The sequence below is a fragment of the Heteronotia binoei genome, chromosome 18 (assembly GCF_032191835.1).
Source record: "Heteronotia binoei isolate CCM8104 ecotype False Entrance Well chromosome 18, APGP_CSIRO_Hbin_v1, whole genome shotgun sequence".
NCBI classification, from domain to species: Eukaryota; Metazoa; Chordata; class Lepidosauria; order Squamata; family Gekkonidae; genus Heteronotia; species Heteronotia binoei.
The window spans coordinates 20,781,335-20,806,169 of record NC_083240.1 but is presented as its reverse complement, the minus strand read 5'-3'; the positions used below and the strand labels follow the sequence as shown (position 1 = coordinate 20,806,169).

General features: G+C 43.4%; 1 protein-coding gene across 1 annotated transcript in view; it reads left to right on the top strand.

Annotated features, from left to right (window-relative positions):
• Positions 1-24,835, top strand: part of NPHP4 (nephrocystin 4) — a 123,797-nt gene that overhangs the window by 38,963 nt on the left and 59,999 nt on the right. Inside the window, exons 8-10 of the mRNA XM_060258943.1 lie at positions 2,840-2,967; positions 8,371-8,552; positions 8,697-8,823. Of these exons, the coding sequence (XP_060114926.1) occupies positions 2,840-2,967; positions 8,371-8,552; positions 8,697-8,823 (437 nt within the window). The remainder of the gene's footprint in view (positions 1-2,839; positions 2,968-8,370; positions 8,553-8,696; positions 8,824-24,835) is intronic.

Here is a 24,835-nt window from a genome sequence, read left to right as displayed (position 1 = left end):
TGATTGAATGGTATGGTTTGATGCCTGAGGCACTTTTGAAGTGCAACTCAGATAACAGTAGCAGTTTTAACTCTTTTTTGGGGTAGTAGAACATTTTATACTTTTGGGAGCCTGAGACAAATTCCAGCTCTTGCTTGTGTTTCATGTAGTGGGCTTTTAAGCATCCTAAAACTCATGTTACTTTCCTAGTCCTGGGGTGAGACAGACCCCATTTAAGACAGTTTCTTTAAAGTACTTTGCAACTATTCAAATTGAATATAAAATGTAGATGTATCAAAGAGAACAAGATCAATATAGGTGTGGGAGGATGAGTACTGGCTGAGATGTAAAATGAGGGAAGGCAACATCAGTCTGCCCACCACAAAAAGAAGAGATAAACTTGAAAATGGCATCAGAGGAAAAACCCCTGAATATTTTAAAGCATCCCCAAGTTTTGATGACTGATGCATTTTGAGTACACATGCACTCTTCTTCAGATAACCTGCAGTGCAATCCTGAATAGACTTACGTACTTCTAAGCCCATTGACTTCAGTGAGTTTAGCACTCGAAAAGGCGCAGAAAAGGGCAACTAAAATGATTAAGGGGATGGAAGCCTTCCCTAGGAAGAAAGATTAAAGAGGTTAGGGCTTTTTAACTTGGAGAAATGACAACTGAGGGTTGACGTGATAGAAGTTTACAAAATTATGCATGGGATAGAGAAGGCAGAGAAAGATGTACTTTTCTCCCTTTCTCACAACACTCGTGGGCACTCAATAAAATGAATGAGCAGTAGGCTTAGAACTGATAAAAGGAAGTACGTCTTCACCCAAAGGGTAATTAACACATGGAATTCACTGCCACAGGAAGTGGTGATGGCCAGAAGCATATGCAGCTTAAAGAGGGGACTGGATAAATGTACGGAGCACAGGTCCATCAATGGCTATTAGCCACCAAGTATTGATGAAACACTATGGGTGCTTTCACACGGCGACTGTTTGCAAGTGGATTTTGCTGTTCTTACACGGTAAAAATCCAGTTGCAAAGCACGCTATTTAGTGTGTGTGAACATATGCTATGTCTGGGGCAGCGATGCTCTTGTATCCTTGATGCTTGGAGTGCAACACTGGGAGGGTTTCTGGAGTTCTGGCCCTGCTGGTGGACCTCCTGATGGCACCTGGGTTTTGGCCACTGTGTAACACTGAGTCCATTGCCCTGATCCAACATGGCTTCTCTTTTGTTTTTATAGCCTTATGTTCTTAGGATTATACTGGGAGTGTTATTTTTTCCTCCTTCTTTTGATGTACATATAGAAAAGTTTTATGTGATGTTTTCAGCAACAGTATCAGCAAGCAGGCTTGTTTACCTGATGGGCTGCCAAATGGAATGTATTTTATTTAGAAGACTGAAGGGGAACATGACTCTGCTGTTCAAGATGTTTAAAATAAATAAATTAATATATTCAGGAACATCATTGGTGAATCGATGCATTTGAATAAGTAAAAAATAAGCTGAATTTTGTTCCAGCAAGCCTTGCAATATTGGGCTTTTTGCACAGTTCCACCATAAATGAAGAAAGTCACTCTAAACAGCCTGACATTTCTACTATTTGAAAATGTCCGTATGACAAATTTAAATGTCATCTGTACAATTTTTTTTATGTTGAGCTTCTTTCATCAGGAGGCGACAAAGAGGCATTTGGTGGTGGTATCAATAGCTGTTCCAAAATTTCAGATCTTTGGCCCACACATCCATATAAATCCATTGAGATTTATAAATTGTCTGAAAGCAAAGCCATGACTCCTGTCCCCAGCGCCATTAACATTTTTGCAAGCTCTTGAGATGACCAGATTTTATGTAATAGAAACTGAATTTATTATTTTTAAATGAAGGGCTGTGGCCATTTGGCAGCTTTCACTCTTATATGACCTCAAGTGTTGTTTAGCACCAAACGTTTATGTGTAAATGACTAATGTCAGATCCATAAGGGGAAAAAATCACAACGGTTCTTTAAATGAATGATTTCTCTTGAATTGCTGATGCTACGATATTATAAAGTTCGACTTTCCCCAGCTAGCTGGTATATCACCCCAGCTGAAAACATTTACCATTTAGTCCTGCCTTTCTTTTTGCCTCTCCCACTGCAGTTTTTTAATGGGACAGAAATCAAGTCTGACTCCAGAACATTTATAATAGCATGCTGTGGATATTGGCCTTGCTTCTCTAGTCTTGGTATTTTTTTTTTTTATTACCTGGGTGTGCATCAAAGAGCTCTCAATCTTTTCCCAGCCTATCATAATGTTTTGCTAAGTTTTCAGTATTTCTTGGGAACTGTGTCATGGTTCTTGGTGCTGTGTTTTTTAAAAAGATGTAGGCAGGCTGGGACAGGTTCTATGGAGGGTAACCAAGATGGTCAGGGGTTTGGAAACAAATTTTGCACTAGACCTTTAATCCTGGTTTAGTCCTGACCCCAAGCTTTCTAAACTGAAATCATAGAATCACAGAGTCATAGAGTTGTTTTCTCTGATTCTAGCGTAGAATGTCAGTTTGGGGACAGAGGATTAAAGTCTAGTGTGAAATTGGCCAGAGTTTCTCTCTCTGGGTTGGCAGAAACTTTAAAATGGTAAGAGCACTTTGTCAAGGGAACTGACTATCAGCAGATAGGTGGTGCTCCCTCATCAGAGGCCTTCAAGCAGAGGCCTGGTCTTTTCTAGCATTAGGTTTTCCTGTACTGAAAAGGAGATTGGACTAGGTGGCCACAAGGAACGGGTTTCTTATGGCTTGCATTTGATCCTTGTCTTTGTTAAGGCTTGAAAAGTGCCGGTGTTATTTCCAGCTATGACCTCTGACTTCATTTTGCAGATGACTCCCTCCAGAAACTACGGCTCATGAAGACAGTCACGTGGTACTTGGAAAAGCTATCCATCCACCTGTACCCATCATTAGAGAAATTTGAGGAGGAACTGCTGGATTTACTCATGAGTGATCAGGTATTTTTCCCCACACATTGTCCAGGTGTGCTGATTTATAAGGGCTGTTTCTGTATCCCATGCTTAGGTATTCTGAATTAAGAAACGCTGAATCTGAGACCTGTATGAATTATCTGAAGAAGTGTGTGTGTACATGAAAGCTTATACCCAGAATAAAACTTTGTTGGTCTTTTTTTGAAACAACAAGTTTTATTAATTTTTCTGCATACTACACACAGTAAGGGAAAGGGTTGCAGGATACAGGATAGGACAAGAGCATTATAAGTTCTATATATAATTATCTTTTCTCTTAAAATCATCACCAGTAAGTCTTAAACATATCATTATTAATTTTGCATACATTTTCAATATTTAGTAAAACATCTCTATCTTAAGTTCTAATATTTCTTCTGGACCTCAAACATTTTTTCAATCAATATGTTTTATTTCTGTTACAGACTTTATATTATAAAATCTAGGCATACTGGTCCTTAAAAATAATTCAATAATAAAAGTATTACTTCTTTTCTTTAAGTCTAATAAATCATATTCTTAATCTTGATCTTATTGATTCAATATATTTTTCAATTTAAACTATTTACTAAATATCTTCATCAAGCTATGCACATTCTAAAAATCACACCAGAAATATCTCAAAAATATGTTTTCCCCCCAATAAATCTATTACATACCTATCTCTCAATAGATTTAAACTTCCTCCATGTTTAATTTTTGTACCTCTTATCACCAAGATTTCAATCCAACATTTATTTCTTAACCTTACAATTTTAATCTGAGCCTCTTCCCAATAATACCCCTAAGAATTTCAAATTCTTCCTTTCTACCATTCCAACAATTCTACCCCAACAATATCTTTGTTATTCATTCCTTTCTTATTTTAAACACCCTTTTATATATTTTCCCCACACCACCAGCCAAATAATCTAAATAAATCCCTCCCAATATCACAATCTTTTCTTTCTTCCCCAAACTGTCCAATTTTTAACCAAAGCTTACAAATTTTTAACTACATCTCTAATAATCCATTTCTCACAAAGTCCAAGGCTATATTCATTTCTTCTCCATTTCTGACAATTCAAAATTTATTCGTCTCTTTCTTTTTTTTAAAGGTCTTCCAATTTTTAGCCAGTCCTAATAACATACGTCTGTTAAAATTTCCTGGGCTGTTGTGTTTCTCTTTCTCTTTTGGGATCTTTGAGGGACGCTCCTCCTCCTCTCTGATAAGGTGTTCTTTCTGCTTCACCTCCTTCTTTCTCCTTCACCATCAACTTCATTTTTAAAATAATTCTCATATTGCTGGGCTTCTTTTTTTCCAATCATCTCCTGGTCTTCTGATATTATTTGGTTTGTTACATCCTGTGGCTCATTTATACTCTCAATATTATTGCTAGCTGTCGGGTCACGTATCAGAATGAGGCATTCATGCAAAGACTTTTGCAGAGCTTGCATCCCATTCATGAAATTGTCCCAAAGAATTTCCAGAGCCACATTTATATCCCAATCCAATTCTACCTTCAACCCCTTCATGTCCATTTAATAAAGATAAGGAGCTGTGGAAGTTTGTACCAATCCAAGAACCTTCTGCCAATTATTCTCTTTTACAATATTTCCACTTTTCTCTTTTATTTCAGTTCAAGTCTTTAAATCAGTCCACTTTATATTCTCCAGTCAAAATCCAATGTTCCACTTTATTTTTCCTCCAGTCACCAAAAAGGATTTTTATTATTCTTCGATCTCAAGCCCTGTTTTAGATTTTTAAGTCTTTTAACACTGAGAAGGGGGTGGTGGTTTGAGGAGGACTAATGACGTCACTCCTCCCCTCCTTTTCTTGACTTTTCTCCTGATTCAAAGCAGCTAATGGAGTTTTCTTTCTTGCAAAAAGAGAAATACTTCAGTGACTTACTTGTAGTGTTTCATTCAGTGTAGAATATCGCTATTTAATCTTCATTGCTCTTGGACTAACGAGCGGTTCACTTCTAGTGCCATTGCAAAAATCGTGACTGTGCGATGGAGCTGGAGGCAAAGAAGGTGCTACAAATCCCACACCTGTCCGAATTCTGCACCACCATCACGCCTCTTGGTGCCAGAGATCCTTACTGGGTCTCTGGTAGAGCCCCCCTTGAAGGGGCCCCTCGGTTCATGCAGTTTAGAAGAGCTGCTGGGAGGCACTCAGCAAGCTGCTTCTGACCCTGAAGCCAACGTGACCCGGAAGCCAACTTTGTTGGTCTTAAAGATGCCACTGGACTCAAAGCTTTATTCTGTACAAATTAAATAATTAAATAATAGTGGCATCATTTCTGTTTTTCACAATTTAGTCCACAGCGTTTTCCAAAACAAACAAACAAATGCAATTGTTCTGCATAATATATTCTGATTAGGTGGTGAGCACAGGAGCGCTAAGTTGTGTTCCAACCACTCAACATGATTGCCAGATGTCCATCTGGTATTGGAATTTTCTAGATATTTCCAAAACCATATGAGCTAGAAACTTTTTTTTTTTTTAAAGAAAATTGATTTTAAGGTGGCGAATTCTGAATACAAAACTGCATTCTGTGCTTTTGTTGCCCACAAATAGTTTTCTCTGCCTGGAGGAAAATTCAGCTCATTGTTGCATTTCCAAGAGGAATGGAACTGGCATTATCTTGGACAATAACAATGTGTTTGCTTGCATAATACAGATGCATCCATATGGATTGCTTTAGGGACCTTTTCTTTTCACGGGTGTTGTTTTATTGCCTTCGTTTTGCTTCTGATTAAGAGACAGATATTCTCAGCTTTGTCATTGTTAGTTTCTGCTGAAGAGTTTTTTTCTCTCTTTTTAAGGGAATAAACAAACACTAATGAGCTTCATTGTGGCTGGGCTGGTTTTGATTAATGGACACACTGAGTAACTTCTAAGCTTTAATGTTCATCTTCAGGCTCCTGTAATTTAGGAAGCGATAATGACCCCAAGGATAAGGCTTGTTGATTTGTCAGATTTGCAGTGGATTTTCAAAGGGGGAAGATGAAACACTTTAATATCCAGCAATCACTCTAGGGCAGCTTTCATTTTTATTAGTTTATGACATATTGCCTAAAATTACTTCCCATCCTTTCTCCTCCCATCCTTGATCCCCACAACACATTGGCAATGCAGATTCAAAATGCAGCTGTGCTTGATCAGCTCTGCCACCCATAATCTTGGGCTGTTTCCAGTGACAGCCAATAAGGTTGACTAGTATTAGGCAGTTGGGTTTTCAAATGGGAGATTAGCACTTGGACCCACTGCTGCCATTTGTTGCATGCTGGCGGGGCCATGAGGGTTTCCTGTTGCAAACAACTCTGACTCAGAGAGGAGGGTGATGCCAGACCTTGGGAGGGACTGTGGCTCAGTGGCAGGTAGGGTTGCCAGCTCTGGGCTTGGAAATACCTGGAGATTTGGGTGGGTGGAGCCTGGGAAGGCAGGGTTTGGGAAGGGGAGGGACCTCAGCAAGGTCTAATGCCATAGAGTTCAGCTTCCAAAGCAGCCATTTTCTCCAGAGGAGCTGATCCTGCTTTGTAATAGCAGATCTCCAGGTGCCCCCTGGAGATTTGCAGCCCGTAGTGGTAAAGCATCTGCTCTACATGCAGAAAGTTCCAGGTTCAGTACCCGATGTCTCCAGTGAAAATATCTGCCTAACACCCTTGAGAGCCACTGCTAATCTGAGTAGACAATACTGACCTTGATGGACTGATGGTCTAATTTAGTATAAGACAGCTTAATGCATTCATGTGTGTTCATGTGACCTGTCCCCAACACAGACCCAAATATCAACCCAAAAGACTTGGTGTCAGAGGTTCCACATAGCCCTTGGGAACTCACAATCCAGTCTGGAGAGGAACAGAGCTCCAAAGAGGTGGTATAATTGTAGGGCTCCACAAACTCCAGGCGCTTGATGCCATGACACCTGGACATTTCATTGTGGTACCTAATATTTTTGTCAGTCATTTATTGAAATGCCCTCTTGGTGATTCTTGATAGAAGTACATGATTTATTTAAGTGAGGGATAGAGGTTAGCTTTTTGTTGTCACGACGACTAGATTTACCCTATATTTATTTATATACCATTATGCTCTTGTTATAGCTTTCAATAAATGACAAGGCATGGTGAAAAGTTTAGAATTAGGTTTTACGGTACCCATATTGACTAAGTATGATCATTAAAATTTAAAAACCTGGAGACTGAAGAAGAAATCTGGCTCCTAATCTTTTGGGGTGGCTTCTAAAGCAAGGAAAACCTGTCAAGGCTTGTATTATTATATCCAGGACCTGGGTCCAAATACTCCAGTGACCCAAGCAGGCTGCTGGAGCCCACCGACTGCCCATTGTCCCTTCCCTGGGGCCTGCCAAGAAGCCCCAGAAGAAGGCACACAGCCACCCCCTCCCTTGTCAATTACACCTCACCAAGAAGGGATGGGATTTAATCCTAACATGAGGATCTCTCCAAGCATATACAGGACCAGCTCAACCCTGACCATTTTCAGAGGAAACTTTGTTGTCTGTGGTCCTGTGGATTGGTCCTGACCAATTCTGAATCCTGTTGTGGCTCCTCTCCATCTTCAATAGCCTTTGTGCTGCACTCATAGGGTATTCATAGACAGCCCCTATTTATTTCAAAAGCAGATTGAAATTATTACGTTTCTACCTATGTCTGTTTAACGTAGACCATATAAGTTAACCAAAAAGCAATGGAAAACAGAGCAGCTGTCAGAATTATACAATTTAAACTCTTAATATTATTTTCCAGGTGAATGCAAAGGCTTTTTAACATTTTTGTTGACTGCATTTTCACACATGCCGAGTAATACACTTTCAGACCACTTTCAATGTACTTTGCAGCTGCATTTTACTGTGTGAAATGACAAAACCCACAAAACCATCACTAAAGTGCGTTGAAAGTGGATTGAAAGCTTTGACCTGGATAGCCCAGGCAAGCTTGATCTTGGAAGCTAAGCAGGGATGACCCTGGCAAGTACTTGGAAGGGAGACCTCCAAATGAATACCAGGGCCAGGATGCAGAGGCAGGAGAATCAAGCCACCTCTCTGAAAAAATGTCCAGACACCAGTAGGGGTCGCCGGAGGTCACCATGACTTCAAGCAGGCAAGCTCTCTCTCTCAAAAGAAAGAAAGGAAGTGGATTGAAAGTGCATTATTCAGCATGTGTGCACGTGCCATTTAAGTAAGGGTTAGGGCTAGAGTTCCTTTGCTGCAGCAAGACTCTTTCTGCCTATGGAAGGGTTCCCATTTAACAAAAAGGAGTCACTGGATCCAGCTCAGTGACTGGTGTTGTTTGACTGCCTTTCAGAGGTTCACATGCTCGGGTGGGGATGCAAGAGCTCCTTGTGTTTGAAACAGGGCTTTTGCCTTCCCTTGGTTTCCACAGAGTAACTTGACGCAGCATGGGAACGCACTCACTGTGCAGGAGCGGCGGCTGCACATCGGGGTGCACAATGGCTTTTGCTTCGTGCAGCCCCCCCAAGTTGTGGTAGTGGTGCCAGAGACCGAGGTGGCTCGGGGATGTTTCGGAAGCTTGCACAGGAGAGCAGGAGCCAGCACCAAACCCAGGTGAGATAATATTTTCCTTCAGATTCCTGGACTGACTTGTATTGGAGCATGTAATTGTGAATCGCCTCTGACATTCATGGACTGGAAAAGGTACAAAGTTTCAAATAATTAAACACAATTCTTTTGGGGCACTCTCAAACACAGTTCGGAGGGGCAAGATCTCGTCCTTCGAAGTCGCATCCATTTGACAGAGATGGTCCGTCACCCGGCATTTGGAGTCGTCTTCCAGCTGGAGTATGTCTTCTCTGCAGCGAGCGGAGCAGATGGGAAGGTAGGAATGGCAACTCAAGACCTTCTCTTTGGTCTCTTCTCTTGGAAACTGAGATAAAGGCTACATTGCTGTTATATAAAGTTACATTGTCTCCCCAGACTTGCCCTCCTGGTATCTCCTCTTGACCTGTCCTTTCCTTTCTGGGATTAGTCTGAGGAGGTGGGGGCATCTGGCTATTACTGTCTTTTCTTTGCACATGTCAGAGGGCCTCATCACCAGGGCTGCAATGAGGCTGGCCGCTGGTCCTATGTGAGCTGCCATCTTGGAACAGTCAGTAGTTGCCACCATTTTGGATGTATCTCTGCATCTGCAGCTCATCAGCTGTGCATGTGCTCTGTGGAAAAACAATATAGCAAAAGTCTTTTCTGTTTGGCCGTCTCTGCCTCATGGCACTTGACACCAGTGAGAAGCAAGTTGCTATCTTGAAGTCTGAAGATCTGCTGAAGTTGCTGTGCTAGGAAGTTCAGTAGCCAGTCTTAAGTCCCCCACCCAATACACCACCAGAACATCTGATGCCTTAGGCACTAGGCTACATGGCGTATAGAGAGCCAGTGTGGCATAGGGGTTATAATAGGATCCAGAAGACCCAGATTTGAATCACCACTTTGCCATGAAAGCTCACTGGGGTGACCTTTGGCCAGTCATACGCTCTCAGTCTTACCCTGCCTCACAAGTTTGTTGGAAGAGGAGAGACTGATGTAAGTTGATTTCTGTCCCCATTAGGGACAAAGGTCGGGTATTAGTCTAAATAAACAAATAACTCATATTTTGAAAGCTGCATATACGCTGCAGTTATGCAAAGGAAAGTTGCAGAATGTGATCTTGGGCACCAAATTCAGCTCCCGGAATGTCAACTTTCATTTTTTTTTTTAAAAAAAATCAAGTTTCTAGTCTTTATGAAGGTACGATTCAAGTATATGGGCAATGCCAGTAGAAATCACAGAAGCCAGAAGAACAGCACTGCTTAGTTCCTTGTCTCCCTATGGCTAGTAGGGGCAGAATAATGCAAAACAGGAAATTTGCATTATTTATACAAATTGCAGAATTTGGGTTTTCTTGGTGCCGAGTGTTAATTGTTTTTGGGAAATAACCGTGAAGCCTGGCATGCTTATAATCCACATGGATAGCTCTCCTCGCCTGTCAACCACTCCAGTAGTCTTTCCAGCTGTTTCAGTTAACTGACTTGATCATTAAAGACTGTAAAAACTGAGGCCAGAAGGCTGCAGCATAATAATGCCGTTTGTGGTCCTTGTGACAATAGGCAAATAACCCCTTTTAGTTTTTTCCCCCCTCTGGCTTGCAATTTGTTTTGATGTATAGATATGAGCTGTCTAATGATGGGGGTCCTTATGAAAAAAGGTTAAGAGGCATTGCTTCGGAAAAAAGAAAAGAAATCACAATAGACTGTTTTCTTTCCAGTGTTCATAATATACTGAATTGTTTGTTGGAGTTAGATGGATAATGATCTCGTCTTCTCTGACCCGTTGGGCCAGGGCTGTCCAGTAAGGAAATAGAAAGGACCTTCCAATGTTCACACTAATGAAAAGAGTGGACTGGAAATGTCTTCCTGGCCTTTGGCAACTTTTGTAACATGCCTACTCTTTTTGATTTTTTTTTGGCCACTCTTTTGCAGAATATTCTCTCTTTTACTTATTCGTTTACATTCCTTATTTAACAATCTGATGACCCAGTGGACAGAACCAGTCTTACAAATATGATCTTCGCATAGAAGCCACTGCTGCCAGAAGTTTAGCCTCAGTCAAAGTACTACCAGGGTCTGTATCAGCTAATAGGGAAGACATAGAAACAAGAGAAAAATTGGAAACTATCATGGGCTGTATCCACGGCTCTCTCAAAGGGGTAGTCAACACAATCAAAGAAAATGTGGGAACAAATTTTAATATTATTCCTTTACATTGTTCTCACCTTTAGTTTCAGTGATGCCACCACATAACAGAATCTGATTGGCTGACTGTCAGAGGTCCCCCTGGCAGTGCTCAGTTCCAGAGGCAAGTGTTGATCCCAGGAATGGAGCCTAATGTTTGCATACCCTAGAAATGCCCAAGCCAGATAAGGTCATAGGAACTCAAGGGAGTCTGGCTCTCTTGATCCTGCCTTGACACCTATGATTTCTGCTTTCCAAGACAGGGGAACTCAGCTGTCAGGACATGCAGCCTTCAAGGGGTACTGCAAACAAGAACAGAAAGCAAATAAAGGTGGCCTGTAACCTAAAACGGCAGCTTCACCTCCTGGAGGAGTTGAACAGTCCTTGAAGTTCTTCTCTGGATTCCCCCAAAAGCTTGCTCAGCAGTTCCAGCAGCCAATCAGAATTACAGTTGCTAACATCCAAAAATTTTACTGGTGTAATCGACTATTACTTAACCCAGGTTTTTCAGAGTTTGCGTAAGCAGAGTCAGCCATGGTCAGTCCTTGGATGGGAGACTACCAAGGAAAACTGGGTTTTCCTATGTGGCGGGAGGCAATGGCAAATCACCTCTAATTGTCTCTTGCTTGGAATGCCCTGTGGATGGGGTTAACATCAGTTGTGACGCAGAGGCACCTTCTTCTTTTTCTTCTGCTTTTATTTTAGGTCCACAATTGAAAGAAAACTGGGACAGAAATGTGTGTGTGTGTGTGTGTGTGAGAGAGAGAGAGAGAGAGAGAGAGGGAGAGACCCTTACTGTAGGCTAGTACCGGCATACTAGATTGCATATGATAGAGCTCTGTTGTGGGAAAATTAATTACAAGTGTCATAATGGACACAATTTTCCGGCCCTCTCAACCAGAATTCTGCTGTCATCAAGAGATATTCCTGTCTTGCACGGCAACGATATTTTTGTAACGCACAAAAATGGCTGCGAAGATTTACCGTATGTCATAAGGCTTCCATCCATTACACAATATGTTCAAATTGATTTTTAAGTCCTTTTAAAAATTATTTAAGACTGGTAAGCCGATGTGAAATTTGCTGTTTCCCCTGACCTGCGCCAGATGGTTCTCTCGTAGTTCATAAATCCACCGAAAGTGGTCTTGTCAGAACAGAGTGCCAGTTTCCGTTAAGCAGTTGTGAAGGGGCTGTTTTCTGGGCTAGGGGAGCCAGCTGAGTTCTTGGGGCTTTTAAGCAGGAGTAGGCCCAGTGCTGTTTCAGGAGCATTTCCTTCACTGGATTCTAAGAACACAGGAGCGTCTGCCTCTCCAGTTTAAGGCCATGGCCTTCAAAAGGGTGGCTGGGAACAGTATATTGGAGTTCTAGCAGTAAGTCAATGTAGAAATCAGTGGATAGGTAACAGTGGATAGGTCATCTGAATCTAAGGTACAGCAAGACATCCCTAGATGACTGCAAAATGCTAGGAGGTGGGTGTGGAGAAATGCCTTGCCTCCTGGAGAGATGGCAAGCCAGCTTTAAACAGTTCTGTCTCTGAGCTCAGAGACAAGCAGGGAGGGCAGGGGAAGTTAGCCCCTGGCATTACAGCAGCATCTGGGCTACCTCTTAAGAGATGCTAATGGAGTTACTTGAAGAGACAACAGGACTGGATCGACATGTTTTTTGAGGGGGGGGGGGGCAAAATTAAAAAATGACGCCCCCTTATGGGCCATTCTGTCTTATGGTCCCATAGAATACAATGGACTCCATACCCAATTTGGCGCCCCCCTCCCCTCAGTTGGTGCCCAGAGCAAGCACCCCCCTCTGCCCCCCCTAGATCTGGCCCTGAGAGACAATGGGCAAGCTTCTCCTCAAGGCAGGAAACAGAGTGTGGGCTAGACCAGCCCCAGAGACTATCTCCAGGAATGAGCTGGAGATTTCCCAGAATGCACGGGGTTTTCCCAGAATGCCTACCAGAAAGGAAGCTTTCTGGGGACAACAGGAAGAGAAGCCTAAACCTGGGTGGGCCAGGTAATAAGGGGTGAAGCCGCAAATTAAGATATCAAAATGGGCGTTTGAGAAAGAACTTGGCTGGAGTTTTCAGTTGACTTACGAGGAAGCTGCAGGAGCAGCAGAACGCAATCAAATCCGGGGTTTGCGTGAAGGCTAGAATTTGTCCTTCAGAAGTCAACAAACAACGGAGGGACTCCTGTGGAACATTATTTTTGAGTCTGTGTACTCATTTTGGAAAACTCAGTGACTGTGTGGGGTCCTCCTTGGTATATTGTTTTGAGACTGTTGTTTTCTATTTATACTGTATGAATGTATGCCCACTGTTGTAGGCTGTTCATTTCATTATAATAGAACTTTATATACACCAGTTAAGAGTGTTTGTTTGTGCACAATAGTCTGTATTGTTGTATTTTTGGATTTCATATATTGTGCTGCCACTGTTCTTTTGCATATTTGACCATGTGGCTGGGCTTGGCTGGATAATAATAATAATAATAATAATAATATTTTATTTTTATATCCCGCCCTCCCCGCTAGGCGGGCTCAGGGCGGCTAACAGACACGGGAGTCTCATGATTCACATTAAACAATAATAGACATGGGAGTCCCGTGATTCATAAAACATAACAACTTAAACATTAATTACAATAAATTATTTAAAATACATAAAAACATATAAACATATAAGATATAAAAATAGGTGCTAAAATGATGTATTTAAGATGGCTGAGTGTCTATTCATTCATTAATCAGGTTCCGTCTTAGTTGCCACATGGTGACTCAAATGCTAACTGAAAAAGAAATGTTTTGCAAGCCCTGCGGAATTGGTTCAGGTCCCGCAGGGCTCGCACCATCTCTGGGAGATCGTTCCACCAGCGAGGGGCTATCACCGAGAAGGCCTGCTCCCTAGTGGCCTTCAACCTAACTTCTCTTGGCCCAGGGATTGTTAATAAGTTCTGAGAACCAGACCTCAGTGCTCTCCGGGGTACATATGGGGAACATATGGGGAGAGGCGGTCCTTTAGGTAGGCAGGTCCTCGGCCATATAGGGCTTTAAAGGTAATGACCAGCACCTTATAGCGAACAGGAAGCCTGAAGCAATGGGGTATCATTAGAAGATTTTGTAACTTCCTAAGCTTAGATGTTCCTGCTCTGCTTAAACATCTGGTGGGGCAAGTTGTTAAATCAGGGACAGAAGGATGCATTTCAAACAAATTTTTTTTTAATCTTCTGGTTGCTAGTCATATGCTGTGCTAAGATTATTCTTGTAACTTTTCACTTTTTAAAAATAAACCTTTTAATATTTGGAAGACTGGCAGTAAAGCTTGTACCACATAGTTCCCCAACCGCCTTAGGCCAGGCTATTGTAAGAGAGGAGTCCTGGGAAGGGGGAAGGCATGCAGTTGCAAGGGTGCCAATCATCCACGGGTCTCCCAAAGAAGGACTTTGGTCTCTGTGATAACCAGGTTCTGGGTTGGCAGAGGACCTCGAGGCCAGGCCTCGAAACTGGAAAGGGGGATTGGGAACCCTGTTCCTCTTATTCAGGAACCCCTAAATTGAGCAGGTGGTGGCAGCGCTCCCTAGTGGCAGGAAGAATACCTCCCTCCAGGAGTTGGCAACCCAAGAGAGAGCTGACTGGATCTGAAGGTCGAATTGAGCCAGTTCTGTCACAGTAGGGTATGGCAACAATCTTGTTTCTTATCTGATGCTCTGATTTTATGGCAGGTTCCGTGAGCAGTTTGAAAGGGGCTCACTCTTTTGGAGGGTTTTTAAATTTATTTTTACTGCATATGCTGGGGAAAATGTTTTCTTTTATGTCCCATTTTGTGCATTTCTGCAACCTTGGAATTTAGAGATCCCTGGAAAAGTACACCTGTGTGTTACAAAATATAAACATCCAAAGACAATAGGAAGAAATCCTTCAAAACTACCCCTTATGTGTGCTGAAAAGGATGTTTCCTTTTTAAAATTTTCTGACACACTAAGGGCTAATTTTGAAGGAGCTTCTCTTTTTTTGCTTCTGTGATATAAAATGCAGTTGTGCATTTCTTCAACACAGAAGTAAGTATAATAAAATAAATCACTTTAACCATAGCTTTATATGCCAAAATCTTTGGTTTTTTGCATAACGTTTTCCCAGCAAAGATCTAAATCTATTATTATTAGCATTAGTATTTTGCAACAGATGGATATACTTTCCTCAAAAGCCCTGATCCTTTGGCTTGTGCAATTGTTCACCCTTAATTTTTTTTTTCTTCCTACACTTGGGAAATACAGAGGATCAATCTCTTTTTAATCTTCAGGTTTGGCTGTTGAAATTCTGTGAAACTCTTTAGAAGATTATTGGAGCCCAAACCCCCTTGGATTAAAAAATAGAGCAAATTCTAATCAGAACAGAAGAAATCCGTAGCTGCTCATCCGTAATCAGGACCCTGGACAGAGCACAGTAAAACTGAGAAGCAAGGCTAGCAAGCCTTTCTGGAGCCACAGCGGCCTCATATCATGCCCTTTACTTTGTTCTTTACTAGACTCCCCATGGTCCACAAAGGTAAAAAAATACATACTTGGGATCGCCTGAGACACAACAGATTTGTATTCAGTGATCCTGAACATCTCCCTTTCTTAGAAACATGTCTAACTTTGGCCATCATTCTTGGCAAGACTTTCAGTGATCAGCAGTCAGCTGATGGCCACTTGCCTTCCCACAGACCACCCTCTACCTTCCGCTTGCTCTTGTCCTAGATCAGGGGTCCCCAGTGTGGTGCCTGTGGGTGCCTACTGCTGCAGGAAGGTGTGGCGGCCTGTCTCCATAAGTTCAGCTCCCAGTTAAAGTGACTGAGGTGTAAAGCATGCACTGAAAGCATGCTGGTACAGAGATACCCATTCTCACCTCTGAGGATGGCAAAAGCAGAATGCCAGGAACTCAGACTCTCTGTCTCTGTCCCTCTCTCGTTGATATCTGAAGTATCCAACATCAGCAGCCAGATGTTCCCAGCACAGGGGGCAGATAAGAGATTAATCAGGCTTCATCCTCTCATTAGCTGTGGTGCTATCTATATAAACAATCCTTGCATAGGACAAAATAGCAACAACAGAGAGAAAGACTTGTTAGAGTCTTCTTCCTGCACTGCTAGTTTTGCTACAGGCACAAAAACTTTTGAAGAAGAAGAAGTAGTAGTAGAAGAAGAAGAGGAGGAGGAGATTGGATTTATACCCTGTCCTTCACTTGGAGTCTCAGAGTGACTTACAATCTCATTTTCTTTCCCCTCCCCACAGCAGACACCCTGTGAACTAGGTAGGACTGAGAGAACAGCTCTGAGAGAACTGAGACTGGCCCAAGGTCACTCCAGGAGTGGGCAAACAAACCTGGTTCTCCCAGATAAGAGTCCACACACTTAACCACTACACCCAACTGGCTCTCAAATGGGGAAGCATTAGAAAAATGTGATCCCCCGGCAATCCATAGAACTCTTTCACTCTTTCTCACTTACATCCCACCCTAACGCTGTCAGGGTCATGTCCATAGTATTCAGGCTTCCATATCTGGGGAGCAATCTCTTACAACCTCCATGATTTTGTACAGAGAATAGCTTGGTGGTTGTTGTTTCACTCATGAGGATCATTCAATGCTTATTCAGGTACATGCATTCTTCACACAGTGGCCAACCAGTTGTTAGTAGCCATTGATGTACTTTTCCTCCATGAATCTGTCTAACCCCCCTCTAAAGCCATCATGGTGAGGGAATGCAGCATGGTGTAGCCTGATTTCCTCAGATCTGAGAATCTAAAGAGGGTCCGTACTTGAATGGAGACCATCAAGGAAAAGTTCTACAGAGGAAGGCAGTGGCAAACAATCTCTGCTTCTTACTTGCCTTGAAAGTTCCTTGCCGGGGTTGCCAAAAGTCAGTTGTGACTTGGCGGCACTTGCTTACATAAAGAGACCAGATTGTGTGCACTGTCCTGGATGACCCAGTCCAGCCCAGATCTCGGAAGCTAAGCAAGGTTGGCCCTGGTTATTACTTGCGTGGGAGACCATCATGGAAGTCCAGGGTTGCTATGGAGAGGCAGACAATAGCAAACCATTTCTGTTCCTCTCTTGCCTCGAAAATCCTACAGAGCCACCATATATCAGCTGTGACTTGATGGCACTTACCACCAACACCAACCCCATGCTCACGGCAATCACCATCTGCGCTGACAGTAAATTCCACAGTTTAATTACTTGTTGGGTAAAGAAGTACTCAGAGCCAGCATGGTGCTGTTGTTATGTGTCAGACTAAGTTCTAGGAAATGCAGGTTGAATCCCATGGAAGCTTGCTGGGTGACCTTGGGGCAGTCAAGTTCTCTCATCTTAAACCTACCTCACAGTGTTATTGTGAGGATAAAATGGAGGAGAGGAAAATGGTGTAAACTCCTTTGGGTCTCCATTGGGGTGAAAGGCCGGATAGTAAATACAGCCTTCTGTTTCAGCGTAACTCAGTAAGAAACTGTTTTGATTTACTGAGGATCAAATTGGCACAAACCTCCAGCGTGCCTCTCTGCATCTAGGTACAAACAAGGACACTGTAAATAAAGCTGCTGTCCAGCCCCAGCATGGTCTTTATCTATCTTGATGAAAACCAGGACGGCTAATCAGGCCCTTTGCATGCTCTTTTATTAATGAAATTATCCCCCTCTATCCTTCCATGCTTCAGTTTTGCAAATTTGAAATTGTGATCATGTTTGAGTCATTAGTCAGCTCTTAACAGCTGTGACTTGCTGTCTCGCAGTGAAATTGGTGTGCTTAATTTGGAGCTGAAAGGTCACTAACTAATTTTCTGACCCCTTTAAAGAAGCACTATTCTAGTTTTAACCTCCACACACGCCCCGTCTCTGGCTTCTGAGTGTCTCTCTAAGGACACATCTACTGGACAGGTTACTCTTTCTCCTTCTCTGTGATCTCTGTGCAAGCCAGCAGTTGAGACTCTGTGGCTGCACAGAGCAGGATTTTTGAGCTGTCAGAACATCTGCATGACATGCAAAAGGCCCCAGGTTTCAACCTGTTAAAAGGATCTGGTTGTAGGTGGTATGCAAGACCTTTTCCTGAGCCCTTGGGGAGCTGCTACCAGTCAGAGTAGACAACCTTGGTAGCCCATTGGGCTGACTCCATGTAAGGCAGCTTCGTCTTTAGAGCTAACCTAGAAGAAATGTGGAGGCCAGTCCTGCCCAGCTCAAGGGAAAGGGCACTGGTACACATGGATTGAGAGGTGGAGCTGCTCCTTCCTGTTCAGCTGTTCTTCTTACTTCTCAGCTGTCCATTGCCAGAGCACCCACAGTTGTTTGGAACATTATCCTCATTTGCAGATCCATATTTCTTCTTTTCTCATTTTCAATACTTCCTTCTCCTTCTGAAGGTTCTTTTTTGTTGTTGTTGCGATGGACCATGTGAAATCTGCAAATGGCTACCATGCTCAGTTCATTTGCGGGAAGGGGAGGGGTTAGTAAGTTTTGTGGCCTTATTGGCAACCCTGCATTCCAGCTGTTGGATTGATTAAATTGTTTCTGGAAAAAAATATTGAGTGGCTCCAAAATGAGAAAGAAACACGCTTGCCCAAATTCTTCTCTCTGGTCCCAAATACTTTTGAACTGTTTGAACAGAGCAGTTGAGTTGCATCCTGCCTGTGTCTTGGTTTGCAGATTGCAAGTCTCTTCTGTCTAAATAAATGGGCAAGAGACTTTTTTTGTTGCAGTTGTAAAAGCTGAACATTTAGAGAAGGGGCCTAGAAATATTCCCACACAGGGCTTGGTCACTAGAGTTGCTGGGGACATGCTCTGTCATTGAGTTAGTCTTCCCCTTGCCCGTGTACAGAGAACAGCTTTGCCAGGAGCTGTGTTATGATACCTAAGAGTTCAAAACCTAGTGCTGGGAAGCCTTTTAAATCTTTTCCCAGCATAGTGAGTTGCCTACAGGCAAACCAGTAGCATCAAGGACAAAGCAAAAATGAGAAAATGAGACAAATTGGCTACCTTACTTAAAGCCTTCTTGCTGGCTGTCTCTTTCCCCTTCCCCAGTAACCCGTTTGAGTCCTTAAGATGCTCAGGAAAAAGGCAGGCATATATATATTAAAAATATAATGAAAAACATGACAGTTGAGAGCCGCCCCCCCCCCCCCCCCCCCCCCCATTAAGGGAAGAGCCAGAAGATGGCAACTTTGGTTTTCTAGTTCTCATTTCCTTTGACACTATAAACCTCTGAAGTCCTCCATCAAACACGGTGGAAGATTTTTAGTTAATTTTATCCTAAATACTTTCAGGAAGAAATCCCATCAAAGAACGGTAAGTCCTGGGGGTGTTCACGTGCAGTGCCATCCTGTTGGCCATCTGGACACTTCTTCCTGCTGCCCTTTTAAAAACTTGGACAGCAGCTTGTGTTTGGCTCCAAGCTCTCCCTAACAGCTTCCCCCCCCCTCTCAACAAGGGTGGATGGATCTGTCAGTTGTTAATTGAGCACTTAATTTTCGTTCTTGCGTGCCACTTGCGAGTGCCTCCTCAGCCCAGCTGGACTTCCTCTTTCGCTCACCTCCTTTGCCAACTGCAGGCACAAGCTGCCTCCCGTTCAACACGCTGGTGCTTGCGACCGCTACAGAGACAATGGAACTTGTCAGGCGATGCATCAGCCCAATGCTTGATTTCCCCAAGGACTCGAAAATGGTCAGAGATGTCATACCTGCCTGTGTTCTCTGCTTGATTGTGCAGCCGTACAGTTGGAACGAGCAACCTTGTTCTGACAAATGCAATGTCAAAAATATAATGAATGAACTTACCATTGGTCTCTGGGGAAAGAGGAGAGGAATATCATGTGTTCTCACCCTAGAGAAGGATTACATCTTTATGACAAAACCATGGATCTGAAGGGGAGTTAATTATCTCTGCTCCCTGCCCTGAGACAAGGTGTCCGACAACTAGAGGATACCGAAATGTGCAACTTTTCCTTGAACAGAGAATTTTGCAACCTCCATATCCAACAGGTTTCCCCTGCTGACTTGCTCTTGTTTTCTTGGTCCTTGAGGTGGGTCAGGGGAGAAGAAGCCAACCTTGTGATGATATCCTAAATATTTGCTAGCTTTACTGCATCAGGTCCTACTTTATGCTTTGCATGCAGAAGACCTCAGGTTCCATCTCTGGCATCTCCAGGATTGCAAGTAGCGGGGCTAGGGAAGGCCTCCAGGTAGCCTAAGGTCTCGCAGAATTGCTGCACAGTGAAGCAGCCAATGTTGTGCTAGATGCATAAATGTTGTGATAGTATAAAGCAGCATCACATGCTTCCTCCTGAGTGGGTTTATTGGAGCAGATAAGAGAGAATTGTCATGCAGGGATATGAGACCAATGGTAAGTTCATTCGTTATATTTTTGACATTTTGACAGGGATATGAGAATGTCTTTGGGGAAGCTGTGGTCTTTCTTTGGGGACAAATCTAGCCTTCTAGGAAGAACAGGAAGAAAAGAGCTTTCTCTGAGTGAGGTCTATTGTAGCATTTGCAGACTAATTATGCCTCTCTTCCATATTTGGAAATTCCAGGTTCACAATGCCACGCTGCGCCATTTTTCAAATTTCAAGTTTTTCCTACCATTGGGAGGGCCTTTTGCCAGTCACCTAGATGGAGCGTCTGTGGAGGTGGCCGGGGAAGAGAAGAGAGCCCCATCCAAAGGCCTTGCGGGCTTTGGCTGCTGGATCAAAGGGGCAAGGGTGAATCCAGTTGAGCAACTGTTCCTCCCCTTCCCCTCGCTAAGACCATTGTTCTTTCCTTTGCTGTACTGCAGCAGACTAAGCCAAAGGGAGGCCTCCCTCTCTGACAATGGCTCATTTCTAATCTGAGTCCCGCAGGATTGGGGGCTTTACCAAAAATGCCTTTTCAAGGTGAAACAATGGCTCCTTTGAGCTGTTGACATGCTGCGCGTAAAATTGTTTTGTTCAGTCAGATGAAAGGCAAGGATCTCCCCTCCAAATGTCATGGTGCTTTTGCAAAGGCGCCATGTGTAACACGCTGCAAATGAACTTATTAAATCATTTCTCTTTTTCCTGTCTGGGGTATTAAATCTCCCTGCTGGCTCCGTGTAGAGGAATGTTGGCCTGCAGCAGCAGCAGCCTGGTGAGCTCCAGAATGCGAGTTACCAATGTTTTTTTAATTAAAGGAATTATTGAGGTCATAGCAGAGAAAGAAATCTGATTTAACGCACCCATCTCAAGTATTGCTTTCTCGCATCTGTGAGTCACAGGGAGACTTGGGCACGTGAGTCTTTTTTAGCTCTGTTTGGTTTCAGTAAATTACAGTTCTGTTGCGGGGAAGGAAATTATTAATTTGCGCCACAACTGAATTTGCATAGATGTTTGGAAGAAGATAAAAAGCAATTCGTGGTCCCACGCAGTGCTACCCTAAGTGGAGTGACACCCCTCTGACTAACTGAAATAGACTTGATGGTGGAAAGGGCTGTCAAGTCACAGCTGACTTGAGGTGACTCTGTAGGGTTTTGAAGGCAAGAGATTTTCATAGTTGGTTTGCCATTGCCTGGCTGTACACACGACCTTGATATTCCTTGGAGGTCTCCCCATCTAAGTATAAACTAGGGCCGACCCTTCTTAGCTTCCAAGACCTGACAAGATCGGGCTAGGAGGAGTGGAGGGGATCTGTAGGAAGATCTCAGAGTGGCAGCATTGGCTTTAGGGGTCTTTTTGTCAGTGAAGACCCAAGGCGATCATAGGATTGCCAGCTGGCCTGGGAAAAAACTCCCTGCCTCTGTGATGGCTTGTTATACATCAAGTGATATTATTTACCTCCATGCTATGAATTTATTTTATTTATTTTATTTGTATCCCGCCCTCCCCGCCAAAGCAGGCTTGTCCCCAAAGCGAAATTTAGCTACCCATTTCCACACTTAAGCTTCTGTTAAAGGGGCAGAACTCCATGCTGAAGGCCATACAAGTGTTAACTGCTAATGTCAAACTGTATGGAGACAACTGGGTGCTCAGCTGTCAGGGCCAGTGTCAACATAGGCTACAGTGGGGCAGTTGCCAGGGCTCAGGACTTCTGAGAGCCCATTTGGTGTAGTGCTCAAGAGCAGCAGACTCTAATCTGAAGAACCAGGTTTGATTCCCCACTCCTTCACATGTAACCAGCTTGGCGACCTTGGGTCAGTCACAGTTCTCTCAGAGCTGTTCTCTCAAGAGCAGTTCTTGAAAAAGCTCTCTCAGCCCCACCTACCTCACAGGGTGTCTGTTGTGGGGAGAGGATAGTAAGCTGTTCTGAGACTCTGAATGAAGGGCAGGGTATAAATCCAAACATCCTTCTCCTTCTTTGGACCAGTGCTGTTGATCCCCCACCTACATACCTCTCCTGCCTTCTGTCTCTGCCCGTGCTCCCAACTGCCCAGTGTCATTGAGCAAGAGTACGTGGGTGGTGCACAGTGGTGGCACTCCTGCTGGCAATCACAACAGCACTCCTCGGTGCATACACTAGCTCAGGGGTCCTCAACCTTTTTAAATAGGGGGCCAGTTCACTGTGCCTCAGACTGTTGGAGGGCCGGACTGCCGTTACTGTACAAGGCCGCGGGCCGTCAGTTCTCCGTCTTCTGCATCTCTCTCCTTTCCCCACACCACACACCCTGGCCTGGGAACTCCCCTCCCCTCGGTATCGCCTCACACTCTGTCTCCGCCGCCTCAGCCCAGTGCCGGAAGTGTGCGTTGCTAACGCGAGTTTAGGTCGAACGTCACTTCTGGTCTGATTTTGCCATAACCCGGAGGGCCGGATAAACGTCCTCAGCGGGCCGCATCTGGCCCGCGGGCCGTAGGTTGAGGACCCCTGCACTAGCTAGTGCTGTTGAGGAAAGGGCTTGTGTATGTGTAGTGGAGAGAACTGAGTGCTTCAAAAAAACCTTGCTTTTATCTGCCTGCAGTGCCTGATGACTACCAGAGGAAGGTGGCACTCTGTTCTCTACCTTCTCCTCTAAGGGCCTGTCAGAAGCAAACCTGACTTTAGGGTATGTGGCCTGATTCAGAAACCAAAATGTCTTGAGTTATATACTGTCTCCACAGTCTTTCCCAGTTGCAAGCATGCTGACATGTCCCTCCTCTTCATAGAGTTCTTCAGAAAGTCCTCTTCAGGGTCACTAGACTTCTGGGTGACTGATGGGGTCATAATGGCGTGGGGGCATGGCACAGGCTGAGTGGCCTTGTTAGTCAAACCAATACAGGAGTTACTGCGTTAAATAAATAAACTACCCCTCTGGGGCTTCCTATGTCAGTACTGACTCCCTTGTTTATTGCCTATAGGTAACTTTTTAAGCTTTACCACGACACTGCTTAGATTGTTTAAACTGGTGGATTCTTCCCCCTTTTGTTTTCAATTAGGTATCTCAGTACCATTATAATTGGTGCTAGCATCACACATGCGGATCTAAAGGGTGGCAATTATTTTTGTATTAATTCATATAGAATAATATGACATCTTATCCTAGGGTCATTGCAACCGAAGCAAAAGGTGTAACTTCAGGGTACATCAACAGCTCAACCAATAAAGTTTTCTCTTTTTCTGCTAATCTGCATGCTGGGAAACAGTTGGCTGGAACTGTACAAGATAGAAATGTCCATGCATCAGGGAGTCTTACTGATATTTTATATGCACCAATAATCTCCTTGTATGTAATCTGAGGGAACACAGTATGCTTCTTTGCCTGGTCCATTCCTTCATACACATCTGTCATTTTTGCAAACATCAACCCAACGGTCTGTTTTCACATTTGCAGGTATGCAATCTTGTTTTCCCATGAGCTGGAAATCATTTGAATTAAGACATGCTAGGCTGAGATAATAATCAAACTCACTGACACCACTAGGTGAAGAATTACTCCCTAGAAGTAATGCAAAACGTATGTTAAAAACATTAGAATGTATTAACCATCTTAGTATGGAAAGTTTGGGGCCCAAAGTCATCAAACTGAATACCCGGTGCCTTGAAAAACTTGTTCCTTAGACTCCTTATTGCAGTGTTTGAGTGATCAGAGTGCTTCACTTACATTATCTTTGTAGTCTTTACAAGGTGCATGTCAGGTAACTGGACTTTATCCCAAAATTGTAGGTGGGGGTAAGGGTTGGGGCAGAGCATAAGGAGCCCTGCTCAAATGAGTTTCTGGCTAATGTGAGGTTTGACTGCCAGACCATTTGCCTGTAGAACAGCTCTGAATAAAGCTTGTCTGATAAAAAGAGTGAAGAAGATCTTTTGGGCTAGTCCAAGATATGAAGTCTGAGGTTTCGAATCTCATGCTCCTACTAGGGTTACCAGCTCCATGTTGGGAAATTCATGTTGGGAAATGATCTCTTTAAATCTCGAGATCAGCTGTAATTCCGAGAAATCTCCAGTCCTCACCTGGCTCTTCCTCATTACTTTTGGAGCTGTGCTATATATTCAGCATCTACTTTGTAGAAGTTTTTGTAGGAAAGATTTTTACTTTTATCTTTTGCAAAAAAAAAAAATTGCAAACCTTTTCTCCTATTGTTTTTTGCTATCCTTCTTTGCCCTACTCATTGCTGCTTTAGTGCCATCCCCCCACCCCCCAGATTATTCTTACTGGATTACTTACGCAGGTGTTCTCATCCAACCAAGAAGCACTTTAACCAGTGAGATTTGCTCATGGGAGAGGGCAAGTGAGAGTAGTGAAGAGTGAGAGCAACAAGGAAGGCTGAAAAAAAAACCCATTGTAAACTAGAGGCATGGAATAGGAGCAATTTCAAAACTAGAAAATGGAGTAGTTGGATTTGAGCTCTAAACTGACAACACGCACCGTCTACTGCGCATTCTCCAGGAAGGCCCAGGAGCCCCTTTGTTTTGCTTTTGCATTGTTGTAAGACAAGTCATAATGTGATCCTGGGCTCATCAGGACTTGCTTGCAAAGCATGTTTTCAGTGCCAGGGGTCAGTGCCAACGTATTCAAAGAAATAGACTAACTCATTGGGAGACAGGAACAATCTTCCAGCCCTCTTTGAAAGTTGTTATTTTTTAAAAAGAAAATAATGTAACAAGCGTTATTATGATGCAGAGTGCTCCCCATTATTCTTTCCATCAGCCTCCCTGGCAGCAGCCCTGCAAAGGAGGCTGCTGTCATT